This window comes from Poeciliopsis prolifica, unplaced genomic scaffold, assembly GCF_027474105.1.
Source record: "Poeciliopsis prolifica strain line A6 unplaced genomic scaffold, Auburn_PproV2 SCAFFOLD009, whole genome shotgun sequence".
NCBI classification, from domain to species: Eukaryota; Metazoa; Chordata; class Actinopteri; order Cyprinodontiformes; family Poeciliidae; genus Poeciliopsis; species Poeciliopsis prolifica.
In genome coordinates this window covers 5,384,156-5,399,739 of record NW_026562384.1, presented here as the reverse complement: position 1 = coordinate 5,399,739, position 15,584 = coordinate 5,384,156, and the positions used below count along the sequence as shown (strand labels likewise).

The 15,584-nt window shown below is 41.6% G+C and overlaps 3 protein-coding genes across 3 annotated transcripts; all 3 read right to left on the bottom strand.

The window, feature by feature from the left end:
• On the bottom strand, window positions 1–1,970 carry LOC129362767 (protein Wnt-8a-like). The gene is made up of 6 exons (XM_055034490.1): window positions 1,909–1,970; window positions 1,806–1,839; window positions 1,606–1,735; window positions 1,348–1,473; window positions 1,132–1,274; window positions 1–1,063 (listed from the first exon to the last, which is right to left on the bottom strand). The coding sequence occupies exons 1-6, from the start codon at window positions 1,968–1,970 to the stop codon at window positions 506–508; spliced, it is 1,053 nt and encodes a 350-aa protein (XP_054890465.1). The 3' UTR covers window positions 1–505.
• Window positions 1,971–2,339: 369 nt separating this feature from the next.
• LOC129363030 (protein Wnt-8a-like) lies at window positions 2,340–4,028 on the bottom strand. The gene is made up of 5 exons (XM_055034928.1): window positions 4,002–4,028; window positions 3,722–3,860; window positions 3,390–3,515; window positions 3,172–3,314; window positions 2,340–3,073 (listed from the first exon to the last, which is right to left on the bottom strand). Exons 1-5 carry the CDS (start codon window positions 4,014–4,016, stop codon window positions 2,507–2,509), a joined length of 990 nt encoding a protein of 329 aa, XP_054890903.1. The 5' UTR covers window positions 4,017–4,028; the 3' UTR covers window positions 2,340–2,506.
• Window positions 4,029–8,086: 4,058 nt separating this feature from the next.
• Window positions 8,087–10,032, bottom strand: tmsb2 (thymosin beta 2). The gene is made up of 3 exons (XM_055034929.1): window positions 9,892–10,032; window positions 8,766–8,870; window positions 8,087–8,552 (listed from the first exon to the last, which is right to left on the bottom strand). Exons 2-3 carry the CDS (start codon window positions 8,863–8,865, stop codon window positions 8,515–8,517), a joined length of 138 nt encoding a protein of 45 aa, XP_054890904.1. The 5' UTR covers window positions 8,866–8,870; window positions 9,892–10,032; the 3' UTR covers window positions 8,087–8,514.
• Window positions 10,033–15,584: the final 5,552 nt, after the last annotated feature.

Below are 15,584 nucleotides of genomic sequence, written 5' to 3'. Positions count from 1 at the left end.
GTAAAAAAAAAAACATAACAACAAAAAAACAACATTTGTTTAACCCACAATGTATTTGACAGACTACATTTGGCGTCCCTCATGTCCCTCACAGCAGCCAGTTCTGAGAGAGGGATCATGAGGTCAGATTGCTTCTACTTCTCCCTGGAAAGCATTCCCTAATCTGTCTTTGAATGCAGTCAATACACATTGGCATCAAAGTGACAGTGGATCAGCGCTGGATCAACACCTTGGCGAGGTGTTGATCTGCTGAGTGTTGGCTGTGTAATCCTCTCTTCAAGTGGATTCAGTCCATTCTCATTGTAATGTGTTAGTTCGATGCAGTAGCGAAGGAATGTATTAAGTGATGGATTTATTTATAAAAACAACTGGACTTTTTAAGAGATTTTTTTTATTAAAGAAAAAAAAAACGACATAAATATATGCGCAACGAAAACACGGAGATTGATTAATAGAAAGTGCAGCTATGCCGTCAAAAATACAAATATTTAGAAACTCATGTCTTTCATTTGGGTCCACGGTGTCTCCGCCAGACGGCATACCTGTCCCCGGCTTCCCTCTTCGCGCACACATGCTTGACTATGACTTGAGAGCAGTCCTCGCAATTCACCCTGCAGCACCAGTGGAACTTGCAGTTGCAGCTGCTCACCGCCTCCGTGCGCCTCTCCTCCACCCTCAGGCCGCACTCGTGGCACAGCCGGCGGCAGCTCCGGCGCTCCCACTGGCTCAGCCCGGCTCTGTGTTGCAGACACTCCCTGCCCTCCGTGCCGTGGAGCCCCACGCTGGCGTTCCTCCTGCAGTAGTCGGGCGAGTCCTCCAGGTAGATGAGCTCCGTCCGGGCCACGCCGCCGAACGCGCCCACTATGGCTCCCCGGCCGTCGGCGCTGTTTCCGGCCCGCACGCGCCTCTTGTCGGTGTCCAGCTTTTGCGCCTGGGTGTATTTGACCTTCAAGTAATTGCCGACTTCTCTAAAATCGGACAACTGCGTCCAGCACGTTTGCAGGCTGCAGCTCTCTGACATGCCGTGGCACCTGCAGACGCGTTTCGTCGTTGCCTTCACGGCCTGTGGGAAAATAGAGTTGATCGGCGCATCTACCTTAAACTGGAAATAGTCGCTTAAACGGGACATACTTGCCGTCCTGCCGCGTTGTTGTGCAAATTTACAGCGGCTCTCGAGTCCTGGCCTGTCTCCTGTGCGTCCACGTACTGTTTAGAAATCTTTTCACCAAAGTCCAAGTTGTCACTGCAGCCACCCCACAACCAACCGCGGCCACCTGCTTGCAGAGAAATCAAGTTACAAAAGCACTGATTTTACCGCTATTTTAGATCACCTTTCGTGGACCTCACCAGTTTTCCCATTATTGGAGACATCGCAGCCACAGTTCTCAAGGTCTCCCAGGCTGCAGTTCCTGGTCAGAGTGTACATGACTCCAGCAGCACTGATGGCATGGACGAAAGATGTTTCTCTGGTGGCTAAATAAACAGACATGGTTACAGTACCTGCAACTCTACGTCGACATTGGCCAGAAATTGCACGATGAGGAGAGCAGGCTCTGTGTAGCTGCACCTCTGCATCCTTTATCGTCAACAATAGCTACACCCTACCTCTTCTCAGACCTTTGGGGTGGGTTTCGCTGTCAGGACAGTTCCATTTGTCCCACGCAAACTGATGTTTGCACTCCTCAATCCCGTTCTGCGTGCCCACCTGCACGCTTTTTGCGTAGGTGAGGTAGGCCTGTCAAAGAGGCCATTTTGTTCAAGAAGTGTTCCTGGAAGAGCAATTAAAGCTACACATTTTTGTTTACCTTTGGTCCTGTCATCAGGAAGTTACTGGCCACCCTGAGAGAGAAAATAAAGAAATGAATGACCCCCTTTTCTAAATAAGAATCGCACATTACGATGTCTTACCAGGCGTGACCCCGGTCCGCTTTCAGATGAAGAAACAGAATGCAAAAAATCAAATGGGCCATTTTCATGTGCAGCACAATCCTATAGGAGATTTGGATCCGCGTGCCGCCAGTTTTCACTTTATTCCAACAGGGAACACATGGAGGACTTCTTCTTTGTTCCTCTGGGCCTGGGGAAGCTGATTGGGTGTCTGGATCAGGAAACGCCTTTATGCGCACTTCAAAAGGGTGACCCGCTCATGCCCGAGGCTGCGGGACACCAGGACACCAATATACAAACGGTGGAATCAAAATGCAACATCTGACAGAAGTGACCGAGTCTTACATGTCGCAGAAAATATTTATTACACAAAAATGTATAATTTATCACAACAACTTAAAAACTTAACGCGGGCTCCCAAATTCCCCGTGAAGCTTTTGCAGAGTCTGGGTTTTTAATAAAATGTTTAATATATACATTTCAATCAAAAATGGAGAAAGTGCAATAACAGGCGTCTGCTTACATGTCATTTCCGAGTCCAAATAATATATCCATAACGCAAAACGTTGCTGAGAAATCCATAATGCTTAGGTAATCACATGTTCGTGGGTAAACGACATCACTGTGGGCGCGTCATGGGTTTGCGTTTGTTTTTATTGTGCTGTTTCCTTGCACCGTCTTTCCCCGCGCAGTAATATTTAGTGACAACCTGCGTGCATTTCTCGCACCTGACTGTGCAGCACCAGTGAAATTTGCAGTTGCAGCTGCTGACCACCTCCGTGCGTCTCTTCGCCACTCTGAGGCCGCATTCGTAGCACAGCCGGCGGCAGCTCCTCCTCTCCCTCTGGGAGACGTCCCTGACGCCCTTCAGGCACTCCCGCCCCTCTGTGCCTTGCAGTCCCAGGCTCAGGTTCTTGATGCAGTAATTTGGGGAGTCCTCCAAATATACAAGCTCCGCTTTGGAGATGCTCCAGAAGGCGTGCGCAATGGCTCTCCTGCTGTCCGCGCTGTTGCCCGCTCTCATTGGCTTCTTGTCCATCTCCAGCTTCCTGGCGTGCTGGTGCTTCATCCTCAGGTAGTTCCCCACCTCCCTGAAGTCGGCCAGCTGCATCCAGCAGGTTTGGATGCTGCAACTTCCAGACACCCCATGGCATTTGCAGGCTCTCCTCATGGTTGCTTTGACCGCCTGTCAACAGAAACAGAGCATTGACGAGGATTACGCAATCTCGAATCTTTGTATGTGCATAAACGCCAAAAATGTCAAACTATCTCAGGAAATCTTACCAGTCTCCCCGCCTCGTTGTTATGGAGGTTGACTGCTGCGCGTGCATCATGCCCATCTTCCAGGGCATCCACAAACTGTCGGGAGATCTTTTCTCCAAACGCAATGTTGTCACTACAGCCTCCCCAAATCCATCCTCTGCCTCCTAAAGCCACACACATAAACAAACAGATTATTATACCATGTCAAGTACATACAGATACTACTAATATATTCGGACCTGTCTGGCCAATTCTTGAGTCATCGCAGCCGCAGCTCTCAAAGTCCCCCAAACTACAGTTTTTGGTGAGCGTGTACATCACTCCAGCAGCGCTGATGGCGTGCACAAACGAGGTCTCTCTTGTGGCTGCAATACGTGATAGACAAAGATCAGTTAAGAGATTTGACTTGGACGCGTAATTTGGTTTCAAAAATGCGTAAGAGATCAAAGTATGTGGCCATTACGCACAAGACGGTGTGAGCGCACAGCCCCCAAATCCAAATATAAACGATTTCATTCCGATATATACATTTTAATTGGTTATAAGTGCGGGTGGATATTATGAGACTTACCAATTCGGAGGCTGTTAAGTGTGGATAGCTTAAGTGTGCTTTCTGGACAGTTCCACTTCTCCCAAGCGAATTGGTGTTTGCATTCTCGTATTCCTCTCTGTGCGCCCAACTGCACACTGCTGGCGTAGGTAAGAAACGCCTTGAGAGAGAGAGAGAGAGACAGAGAGATAGAGAGAGAAAAATTATGTTTATATTTTTTCAATAACTTCCAACACAAGAAAGTTAAATATTCTTAAAACAGAATTACAGTATTTTGTACAAGAGACACCTGTGCAATTACCTTTGGACCAGTCATGAGAAAATTATTCACTGTCCTGTGGGGAGAAAACAAATATATTCACCAATGTATGAGATTCGAAAAGCCAATAGAACATAATGTTTAAAAAAATGAACCAAAATAATGGACTTACCAAGTGGAAGCAAGCTGAAAGAGACAGAGCGCGGACAAGGCCACGGCTGAGAGGATATCCAGTTGCGCCATGGCAGATCTTCTGCTTGTGTCCCAAACGTATGTGCCGGGAGGGACTAAGACTAATGGCGCTGCCTCCCGGCTCCGTCTGTACTTATATGCTCCTGCCCGGCTGATTGAAAGATTTTGTCCCGCAGGTAACGTCTCGCTGTGAAAATGGGTCAATGACGAGCTGAATTACCGCGTCCCATTGACAAACAGGAGCCGTCGGCGCATGAGGTTGCACTTCAAAGAAGTTGCGCAGACCGTTCAACAGCCCCCTCATTCACCTGTCGCTCCCAGGCTCCGATCCTTATATGCTTTTCCCACGAATGCGAGCTTGTGGATGCAATTAAGTCAGAGCGCAGGTTTCTCGGGAATCGCCAAATGCAAGTGGAAATGCAAGCGTGACGATGTTATTTCAGGGCCGCAGAATTCTGAAACTGTGTCATAACATAAAAAAAGAAAAAGACATACCATGTCAAGCAACCCCCCCAACCCCCCAAAAAATAATAAAATAAAATAAAAATAAAGAAACAAAAACAAAAACACTAAACAAAACAAAACAAAAAAACTGCCTATAATAATTATAACTGTTCTTATTACACAGAGACAGCACCGAGGCTTGTTGTGTTCATGGGTGCTTGGGAAATGGGACCGGTGTCACCCTGGTATTGCAGAGCCGTAAAGCTTTTCAGACTGGACGCCATGTAGTCATGTAAATACCGCCTGACACGTTGGCGAAATTGACACGGTCGTGATAATAGGATAATAGATGTTTTCCCCATAGGAAACAACTCGGTGTGAAAAAAGTCTGGAATTTACAGGAGCGTAAACATTTGTTTCTTTTTTTTTCCAACCTTAAAATGCTCCAACGCGGTTATTTTTCTGGAGTTGATCTAATTCGAGCTTTTCTTTTCTTTATATGCATAAAAAGAGAGAGAAAAAAAGCAACGACAACAAATTGGCTGATCCATTTAGTCCTACGCGTAATTGTCTTCATTACGCACGGCCATTCTCCTCAGCACTCGTCCCGACAGTTTCTCCCTGTTCCACAAACTTTTACTTAATGCCAGAGTCGTCTAAGCCAGTGATTAACGTTACACTTATCCCATTAAATCTCCTCTAAAACGCTCAAAATCCCTCCTTAAAACAACAATCCACTCATCGTGCTGGACAATAGGCGGAGGGCCGAGGGCGAAGATAATCCTTTCTAATGAGATCATTCATTTTCACGGAAGGCTGAAACCAAGATGTGCGCGTTTAAATGAGTTTAAATGAGTCAATAATGACAGCAGATAATAGTTGTTGTTTTTTTTGTTTGTTTGTTTTGAGTGGCTCAGAAACACCGAAACCATCAACGAGAAATTAAGTGGCCGTCAATTTTGGTGACCTGTTTTTTTTTTTAGCCTTTTTATCGGGTGATCAGCCACAACGTTGTGAACGTCAACATGCATAACTTAATTAAATACAGTAGGGCTATTATTATGGGTTTTAAAGGTACGCCATGGCCTCTTGAATACACGTTAAAGATGCGATATCTTAACACATCTCGCACACATTAGACCGTTCGCGCAGCGTTGATTTATGCTCTGGAGAGTTAAGGCGAGAGGACTGGAGCAATGAAGGGCCAGAAGGTGACAGTTCTGACAGGCCGCGATAAGGTGGCAGGAGTGGAGACGCCATCCCGGAGATGTGGGGGCGGTGGGCGGTCATGGCAGGTGATCTTTAACTAAATGACCCCATGTAATGGCTGGATTTGCCATAATTGAATACTGTTTGATGAGGCTGTTTGCTTAAGGCAATGTTTGGAGTACTAGTTTATAGATTTACTGGTGATTTTATCAACCCTGATGGACGTCAATCAGTGATGGTCGCCATGCTTCTCACCCTTCAGCTATCAGGGCTTTTCAGGGCTGTTCTCCTCCTCATTATTATTATCATTATTATTGGTCAGGAGGTGATATTTTAGTGGCATCTAGAATATCATTTTTCATCTAATGACTTATTTTTCCCCTTACATCCAATTCTGAATAACATCCTTTTTCTGATGTTTACATTTCAGAAGACATGTCATGAGAATGTTTGTAACTTTGTAGAGTTTGTCTTGCGTGATATTTGCTGTAATGTAGTAATATATGCTATACTATACTTTTTTTTTTACTTCAGTGTACATTATTCATAAACGCTTGAAAAGTTGAAATTTTTGAGCAGTTCGCTCCACTTTTAAATCTGTAAACACACCTCTCTGCAAGGACTCTGGAGTATTTTTAAAAACCATTGTGACTGGAAACAATTTGTCACTGCACCTTTATTTTTGGAAATTATTCACACCTTCTCATCCTTTGTAGGTTGCAGTCTGCTTAGTCTGCAGACTGCTCAACTGAGGAAAAATATAAAAGCAATCTATTTAATAGCCTATATATATATATATTTGATTTTCTTTTGAGAACCAGATGCATTGTGTGCAGGAGCAGAAAGAAAGCTTGATGTCTTACCAGCATGTACAGATAATTTGTCGTAGTTTTGGATGAACTTGCACCCTGCACACATAACAGGTAGATCTACAATAGATAGGTGTTTGTAGCTCTAGCTTAATTCAGTAAGACAACACCAAAAGAGATTCGACTCAATATTTTCAGACATCGTGACTCAGGAGATTTTGAACGATACGCTAATGCCTGTTCATTTCAGAGCTCTTCCGGCAGCTTCGACTTTGTGATACAGTAATTCTGCTCACCGCAGCTACCATAATATAAACCCAGAATGAATTGAAAAAGTGAATTGAAATTTGGCCAATCCAGTTATGTATTAGTTTGAAACTATCGCATTTCTTCAGCATTTCAATAGTTTTTTAGGTTGTAATTGATATAATCCACTTGATTTATATAACTTCATGTAAAATATGAAGCATTAAAAAGTAACTTTTTTTTAAAAAAAATAGCACATTTTTTAAATATTTGCATAATTTTTTTTTATGAAATCATAAACATTTTATTTATTAAACTCTCATTATTTATGGCAGAGGAATCTTTAGGGTCAACTCATATTGAGTGTTTTGTCCAAGCCTTTTGTGTAATATTCACAAAGTGACCCCATCAGATTTCTCACACACACACTTTTTAAAGTATTGCAAAACCTTGCTGAACCTTTTAAATTAGCCAAATCAACCTCTTATCTCAGTGTTGTTCTGCGTCTTTAGTGATTAAATGCTTTTTGCGTCCATGTAATGCTCAGAATTTTGTCTTAATGTCTGTCAAAATGTGCGTCACTTAAATAAATGATTATATTTTTCACAAATTTACCAATTAAGAACAGTTTTCCTTTAAGTAATCCAATATTAATTCATTGAATATCTAACATACTAAGCTTTAAGCAAGAACCTTGCAACTGGAAGGAACTTCTCTAGCCAAAAGAACGGCTTTTGGGTTAAGATTAAACCTTCTGACTTGTGATAAATGTTTGACTCTACCTTAAATAGTGCATCAGACTTATTTAGAAAATATTCTCCTTTTCCAACGTAGCAACTGTGTACAATTACCATTAGCATCTTTGGTTTTTCTTTTATGTTTTGTGTTTCTTTTACTGAAAGAAATCACGAGAGAATAGGGCTTATTGTCATTACGAGCACCGTTCTTGATACATTTTAATTTGATTGATGGAATAAGTCTTAATTCTGAAATGTAAACAAAAATATTGTTGCTGCTTTAAGTGTGCAATAAAATTTTTCCACCAGGGAGGAACACATTTATCTTTCAGAACTGATATTTGATCGATTGGAAAATCAACTGTGATTTATATAAGTGGATATTCTGCAAAGTAGAATGCTCAATCACCACAGTCATACAGTGTAAATATAGACCAAGAACCTGCACACTGACACAAATTAGAGATGAAAAAGCACAAAACACACAGTGTCCATGTCTTCATGTTTATTACATAAAGAAAAGTAAAAAGTTTGTTAAGAAAAAAGCCCACATGAGTTGACTTCAGTTGCCCCTGTGTCCACAGACAAACCCCACCCCCAATGCAACTTTCCAGCCTGAATGCCTGCCTCTCTCCCTGTGCTACATCACTTCACCCCCACCCTAGTTTGGCAATACTGGAGACATGTTAGCTACAAGCTAACAGCACAAGACAGGCACTCAGGCTGACGTTTATGTGTGTGTGTGATTTGTAAGAGAGCCCCATATGTTAGGATGCCAAAATATCTTGTTAGCACCCCGGGGAGCTCAGAGAGCACCCTTATCCGAAGACAATGTAGGTGATTCAAATACTGGGATAATCAAAAGAAAGTGCTTTTTTTTTCTGTGGCATCTCAGCTCCTTCTCTTCATGTGCTCAAGTCAAGGTGTGGCATCGCCTTTCCTCTCCTGCTCAATGGCTGCAAAAGAAGAGAAGAGAAAAAGATGCTGCTGGTTTAAGCTTGCAATGCAGAGAACCTGTGGGCGGGTGCAGCTTTTTGGGCTTGCTGATACTGCAGCCGTTTGTTTCACTGCTCTCTTTGCTGAATACGTGTGAAGGTGATAATGGGAGATTCTGGCAGAGGGGGCGAAAGGAGAAAAAAATAAAAAATTGCCGCAGAGGACACACTCACTCTCTTTGGTGGGAAGAGGGTTCTTCTCTTTTGTCTCCGTCTTCTTCAGCTTTGTCTTGTCGAAGCGAGCGATCTCGGTCATGTCTGGCTTGTCCGACATTTTGGCTGTGAAAGACGAGATGTGGAACTCAGTGCGCCGTTTTGACCTTTTGTGTCAGGCATCGAGTTGACTGTGCATCGCAGGTCGATGTATGCCATTTAAGACAAATGAAAATCAGTACCGAGGCCTATCAGCTGTTTTGGTCGGTGCATGCACATAAAGGGAGTGGCTACAACATGTGCTGCTCAGACAAGTGGTTGCCTCCCACACATGCTCAGTCTACATACATGTCTGCTTCTCTCAGATGCCTTTGTGGCTTACATGTGGCTCTTTTACCCAGCTGTCTCTCCTCTCTTTTGTGTCTGTTTTTCTTCCCTCTTCAAGGCTTCCTTCTTTGTTCTCATTGCATCCTCCCTCAATTTGTCTGTCTCTTTTTTCTTCTGATTATGCTCTTGCAGCCTCATGGATGCAGCTCATAATCAGCCCACACACTCCACTGCAGCAGAGACCTACAGCCTCTGGTCTAAATGATCTGGTCTTTCGACTTTCCTGATACCTAAATGTCTGACTGAACTATCAAATATATATATAATATATATATATATATATATTTATATATTTATGTTTGAGGCTCTTCAAAAGCAGAATAAGCTTCTGTAAGGTGATTCTTACCATTGTGGATTTCAATGGGGCCTTAAAGGTTCTGCTTGATGTGGTGTTAGGCTTCCTGAGCAAAATGCAGCTTTTTTTAAAAACAGATTTTTTTATGATCAAAGCAACTTTCAGTCTTTCACTTGAACACTTAAGAATCTGTCTCGACTTGCGTCACAGATCAATCAAATTTGACCCTATTTTACGACTGTCATAAACCTCAACGTACCAGCAGTATTGCTTTGTTTGCCGCCACCACAGTTCTCATCAACCTCATCTTTCACATTATTTCCCCTGCTGCCATTAGCCAACCATCTTCTACCCATCCAGCCACACCCCAGTCCTTTGTCTGACTCCTGGCAGACCAGAGCCACCGTCAGTCCCAGAAATAAAGCCGAACGGAGGAGAGAAGAAGCAGAGATCAGTCTTTCTTACCGAAGATCCACACAGCAGGTGGGCTAAAATCCTAGGCTGAAGGCCGCGGGGAGGGTCAGAGATGCAGAGATGCAGAAGTGAGAGCGGTACGGAAGCTGAGACAAGCTGCCGGTGTGTGCGCGCCTCGCTGCATCCAGGGTCTAGGTATAAGAAGGAGGGAGGGGGGAGGAGAGAGTGACTGAACTTGGTCAGCCTTCTTCTGTCATTAATATTAATGCTCTTAAGGGGAAAGACATGAGAAAGAAACCACTGACAGAAGACGGCTACTGAATGGAGATTTTCTAAGATAAGCCACTATTATTATTCTGCATGTAATCCATAATCCATATCATAGGTTTGACATAATTCCCGCTGAAAATTAAATGTTCTGAAAGGGTTTTGTTTACCTCTTTTTATGAATCAGTGTGCTGCAACTATAATTCTATGGATATGTTAGTAAATGCTCAATATAATGATTATTTTATCTCTTGATTAATATTTTAGTTATGTTATGATTACAAAAGAATATTCACAACAAACTGCGTAAAGACAACAGAAGGCCCTAACCAGAATTACATATGGTGCAATTCCAATACATATCACTCACCAGAGCTCAGATAATATCTGGACTGTGATCAAGTTGAAATAGATATTTTGATTTGATCTCAAACGGTTGCTATTGTCAGAGAACTGTCTTAATTGTCAAATATTCTGTTGTAGGAATGATCATGGAGCCACAGCTCTTCCTCTGACTCACTGATCAGCTCCTGCCTCATGTGTCAGCTTCTCTCCCGGAACAACACGACGCTGCCAAGAGGAGACTGGAGTACAGGAGTTCAGTAAGAAAGAATCCATTGACAAGCTTCACCACATCAGAACAGATCAGCCCTGAGATGCCACACATGTTTTTGTTGACATCATTCGTTTCGGTGCGTCAGTCTATCTGTGTGTGTAATGGCACAGGGAAACCCCGGCGAGGCGCTCTTTCTGGCTCTGTTGGGCCAGTTCTGGATCTGACCTCTTCACCTCTTCTCTTTCTCCTTCCTCTCAAAATTAAAACTTCAGAGAAACTGAGATACACTTCATGAATGTAAGATATTTTTTTTCCTTACATTTAATTCAATAATCTTAAACAAAACACCGCCTTTTAGTCTATTCGATTTTTTTGTCTTTTGCTTTAGTTGAAATAAATCATTAGTATTTTTGTCTTAGTGGAATTAATAACATTTAATTCTGACTATGCTGATGACCTGCACCTGTTTTTTCTAATAGTGATCAGTCTATATATATAAGAATGCAGGCTATTCTTACCATCATCATTACTGCTCCCCAGTTTGCTTAAATTGAAAGCAAACTGGGGAGCACAGCTGTTGAAAATAAAAGTTCTTTATAAATATACCAATCTCTCATTGCATTCTTTTTTTAAAGTTGTAATAAAAGTCACTCAGTGGGATGGGAAAGTAATTCATCTCTCAGTTTGTTATAGTTATGAGACTGACTAATTTCATATGCATGTTACTTGAGTTAATTTAGTCACTCTACACAATTTTAATACTTATAGCACTTAAAATAATGATATATTTTATTAGCTTTGGCAGCTAATCCCTTAAGCTGATGATGGTTGTTGGAAAAACATTAAAATACCTAATTCAACATGTAATAACAGTCTCTCAGAATCAGTTCATCTAAATGTCTGAGGATTGTATTTATACATTTTTATCTATATATTAAAATATAAGTTCTTGTAGGTGTGTGTTTTGTAAAAATCTAATAATAATAAAAAAAAAACACACACTGATAAATGAATTCATCAGATTGATGTTTGTCGGTTCGTCTGCCGCAGTTTTTAAGTTTTGTGTTTGTTTTTTGTTGTTGTTTTTTTGAAGCATTCTTGATAACATCACACACTAATAAAACCCTGATGCGAGGAGCCCCCTGCGCTCTGCTGACATCACTGAACCTGCTGCTCTTTAGCCTTTAATCTTCCCCCAGGTCTGGTTACAGCACGCTGACCACAGCTGCTGAGGAAATGTGGCTTAGAAAAGACTGCTCGTCTCACAACAGTATGAGTCAACATGACCTCAGGCACTCACAAACGATCAGTTAATATAAAACTCCCTCCTTTCACCTCGTGCTCCACCCACACGTCCCCAGCGTCAACGCTGACTACTGAAGAGTTTTATCCATTTAAAGTATTATCATAAACAGCTATTCAGTGTTACATAGGAGGGTTTTTTAAATATATATATAACTGCATATGCTGTACTTACTAAGACAATATTAAAGGGAGTTAAGGCGTCAATTTGTATGTTTTTAAAACAAACGCTTTTTTGAAATTATACTATATGCTGGTTAGATATGTCTTTTTTGTTACAAGCAAGATCAATCGCTTTGCTCTCTGTGTGATTTCATATCACCCAATGACTTTGCATATTTGTTGGGGAGTTATGGGAGGTTACGTCAACATGATGGCTTAAGTGAAGAGCACAAGCGATCTTTACAGAGTAGTGCAGCACCACCTACTGGCAAAACAGCAGAACAGCTTTAAAAAGGAGTGAATTTGAAGCTCACTAATTTAAGCAAACTGGGGAGCAGTAATGATGATGGTAAGAATAGCCTGCAGCCTTGTTACATTTTAGGGCAATGCTACTAAGATTATTTTCTCTAATGTGATTGGCCTTTGGTGTCTCTTGCTTTTCAGTGCTTTTCATGTCGTAAACAGCTCATTCTTCCAGTGAGCTGTTTGTTGCTTTGAGACACGGTGGAGAGGAAAACATCCTTGACCTTCTCTGACTTGACGAGACCCTTCGAGTAACCTTTGTGTTTGAAATGTTATCACATTTGAAGCTCAGAGATGAGATGCTCCCTGACAAAGGTCAGACTCAGAGCCAAATGACCTGTCAGAAAAATCTGACGGAGCGCTGCGTGTTGGCTGGTGGACCAGCGAACCTTTTCATGTGTCAAACTGAGCTATGTGCAGTTTGACTTTGTCTAGATGAGTGACAGTGAGCTAAGATAAGGGTATTGAAGTTCGGTGAGAACGCAGCAGCTGGGGGAGAACAGCTCTGCATATTTAGAGAGAAGAGTCAGTCATGCACTGCTGCAAACTCATCACAGGAGGGCAGCACAAGACTATTTAAGCTCCGAGCTACAGAGAGTCCACCAGAGTAAACGCCTATCTAATTCTAACTAGGTAAATCCAACAGCAGTTGATAAAGTGCCTTTGATATTTATATTAAGTTCAAAGAGACAAGTTTGAACTAAGGAGACTCACATTTATTGGTAGTCCTGTGAAAAAAAAGCCTTATTATTATTATTATTATTATTATTATTATTATTATTATTATTATTATTATTATTATTATTATTATTATAACAAAGTAGATCAACAAACATTTTACTTAACTTGTGTTAAATTTTGTAAAATTTTTAAAGAACTAATTCACAACAAACATTGCCTTGAAGCACTTTACAGTACGCTTCAATTAATTCTAGTTATCAATGTGGAGAATCTTGAATTGATATGAGTTTCAGCAGCATTTAATTTAGCTTTGGGGCCAATAACACATTTTTTAATTAAATTAAGCACACTTCGTTTTTCAAATTAGTTTAAAACATTTTCCATTCAAGAGAACCCATGAGATTGCATCAAGTCATCGACTTGCAGCATTCGCTGTTCCTGGATGAACACAGTAGATGTTTGTTGTTTACTTCACAGTAGTCCCAATGAGCATGTATGCAGTGACAGTGGAGAGGAAAACTTCCAGCAGCACAAGCTGCCAGGACACAGTGGATAGACATACAGAGCAGATACACACACTTTTTAATAAAAAGTAAAAAATTAATAACAGGAATTTAAATTGGTGTTGTTTTCATAGCCGATACCAAAATCCCTCCTCCAGGAAGTTTATCACAGACAAGCAGAACGCCGGACTACATGTGGCTTCTCTGGAAAACAAAGCAAAACACACACACACACACACACACACACACACACACACGCACACACACAAACAAAACTAAGAGAAAACAAATGTTGGCAGTTTAAATAACAGAAAAAAATGCAAATTGAAGAACAGTAGGAGAAGAAAGTTTTAGAGTCAGGATAAATGGTAATAAATGGGAATCCTGTATCTAATTCTAACTAGGTAAATCCAACAGCAGTTGATAAAGTGCCTTTGATATTTATATTAAGTTCGAAGAGACAAGTTTGAACTAAGGAGACTCACATTTATTGGTACTCCTAACTGAGCCCCGAGCCTACAGCAGCATCACTACAAAGATACCTCAGAATAACTTAAGCTCTTGGAAGGAGGCAGAGCCAGAAAAATCCATCTTTCCAGACTGAAATCCTTTCCTTTTCATAAAAAAAAAAAAAAAAAAAAAACGCAAACAAAATGAAAACTTAGTGCTCATTTTTTCTCTTGTTTGGATGTTTTTTGGCTTTCACAAATCCAATGGAATCCAGCTGAATTTGTATTCACTGGAAATGGAGTGGAGTGACTCTTTGAGCTTGAGTATGAAGTCAAATCTTGTCATCTTTGTCTGAAATTGCAAAGAAAAAGAAATAGAAAAAGGCTTTTGCCCTTGAAGACACTTTTGGTGCACTTCTCAGTTCTCCTCTGTGTTCGGGTAGGCAAAGAACAGCTACTGCCGCTCTTAAGAAACAGAGGAGGCATGTCACCATCTGAGCAGATGGGAAGCGATGTTAAGTGTTCAAAACAGAGTGGGCAATTTTCTGCCATTTTTACCCACAAATGGAAAAAGCTGGCACGGTTGTTAATGAGAAGCTAGAATGAAGTGTAACTACCAACTACGTGCACGTAAATAAGGCCTTGAAAATTCTGCCTTTTGTAACTTCACCGTAGGAGCGCTGAGCTGTCTTATGCTTGATTAATCCAAGCGAAGACGGTAAGTTTTGACCAGAAAATGCACTGCTCCAAGGTTTTCCGAGGGAATTTGATGCACGAGCACAACGCAGGCTCAGTAAAACCAGATAAGCAGCCTCTAGTCAGGCCCATGGTCTTCACAACTGATGATGCAGAGTCTGATTGGAGAGCTCTGTTCCATCACCCAGCCAATGAGGTACGAGTATCTCCGTGTGGAGGAGTTATCTCGCCTAGCCAGCTTGAGGACAGTGACAGAGATGGGAAAAAAAAAGGAAAAAAAAAAAAAAAAGAAAAGTGAGGACAGAAGATAAAGAGATGAGGGAGGAGGAGAAGAGAAATAGAGATTGGATCTTCTCCATGTCAGAGCATTGATACAGACAACAGGATTTTGGATACATCCTATCAAGTAATAGTGGGGTATTTGTTTTCCTGGCTGTATTTGAGCTTGTGTTACATTAGTACTCCTGACAAATTAAGTGATAGCAGTTAAGGGTTTGTTTGCGAATGCAACAAAGAAAACATAATCTTTGTCAATATACCCTCCCCTTTCCCGCCCCACTCCTCAGCTTATTTATGCACCAAACATGACTTGAGTAGATTAAACCAATGACTCGTTCTTCTCTAGAGCCCTCTAATTAGGAGGTGATAGCATTTGTTTCAAGGGACTCTAGGGAGGCAGATGAATGCATTTTCTTATGGAAAAAAATGACTTGTTACAAACCTTGAAGAAAATTGTTCAAATCTCAGTTGTATTTATTTGGCCCTCCTGACTCTCTGTTTGTGTATCCTGCACTTCTCAAATAAGACGGTGTGTAAGCTTCGATA

What these genes read in the sequence shown, in the direction of transcription:
- LOC129363030 (XM_055034928.1), bottom strand. An exon ending in ACTTAACAGCCTCCGAATTG is followed by an intron (nt 3,516 to 3,721) that starts GTAAGTCTCATA and finishes CACGTATTGCAG; the next exon opens with CCACAAGAGAGACCTCGTTT. An exon ending in CTCAAGAATTGGCCAGACAG is followed by an intron (nt 3,315 to 3,389) that starts GTCCGAATATAT and finishes GTGTGGCTTTAG; the next exon opens with GAGGCAGAGGATGGATTTGG.
- LOC129362767 (XM_055034490.1), bottom strand. Translation starts at nt 1,970, where the DNA reads ATGGCCCATTTGATTTTTTGCATTCTGTTTCTTCATCTGAAAGCGGAC. An exon ending in CCCCAAAGGTCTGAGAAGAG is followed by an intron (nt 1,474 to 1,605) that starts GTAGGGTGTAGC and finishes CTGTTTATTTAG; the next exon opens with CCACCAGAGAAACATCTTTC. An exon ending in ACAACGCGGCAGGACGGCAA is followed by an intron (nt 1,064 to 1,131) that starts GTATGTCCCGTT and finishes ATTTTCCCACAG; the next exon opens with GCCGTGAAGGCAACGACGAA.
- tmsb2 (XM_055034929.1), bottom strand. Translation starts at nt 8,865, where the DNA reads ATGTCGGACAAGCCAGACATGACCGAGATCGCTCGCTTCGACAAGACA. An exon ending in CCCTCTTCCCACCAAAGAGA is followed by an intron (nt 8,553 to 8,765) that starts GTGAGTGTGTCC and finishes CTTCTTTTGCAG; the next exon opens with CCATTGAGCAGGAGAGGAAA.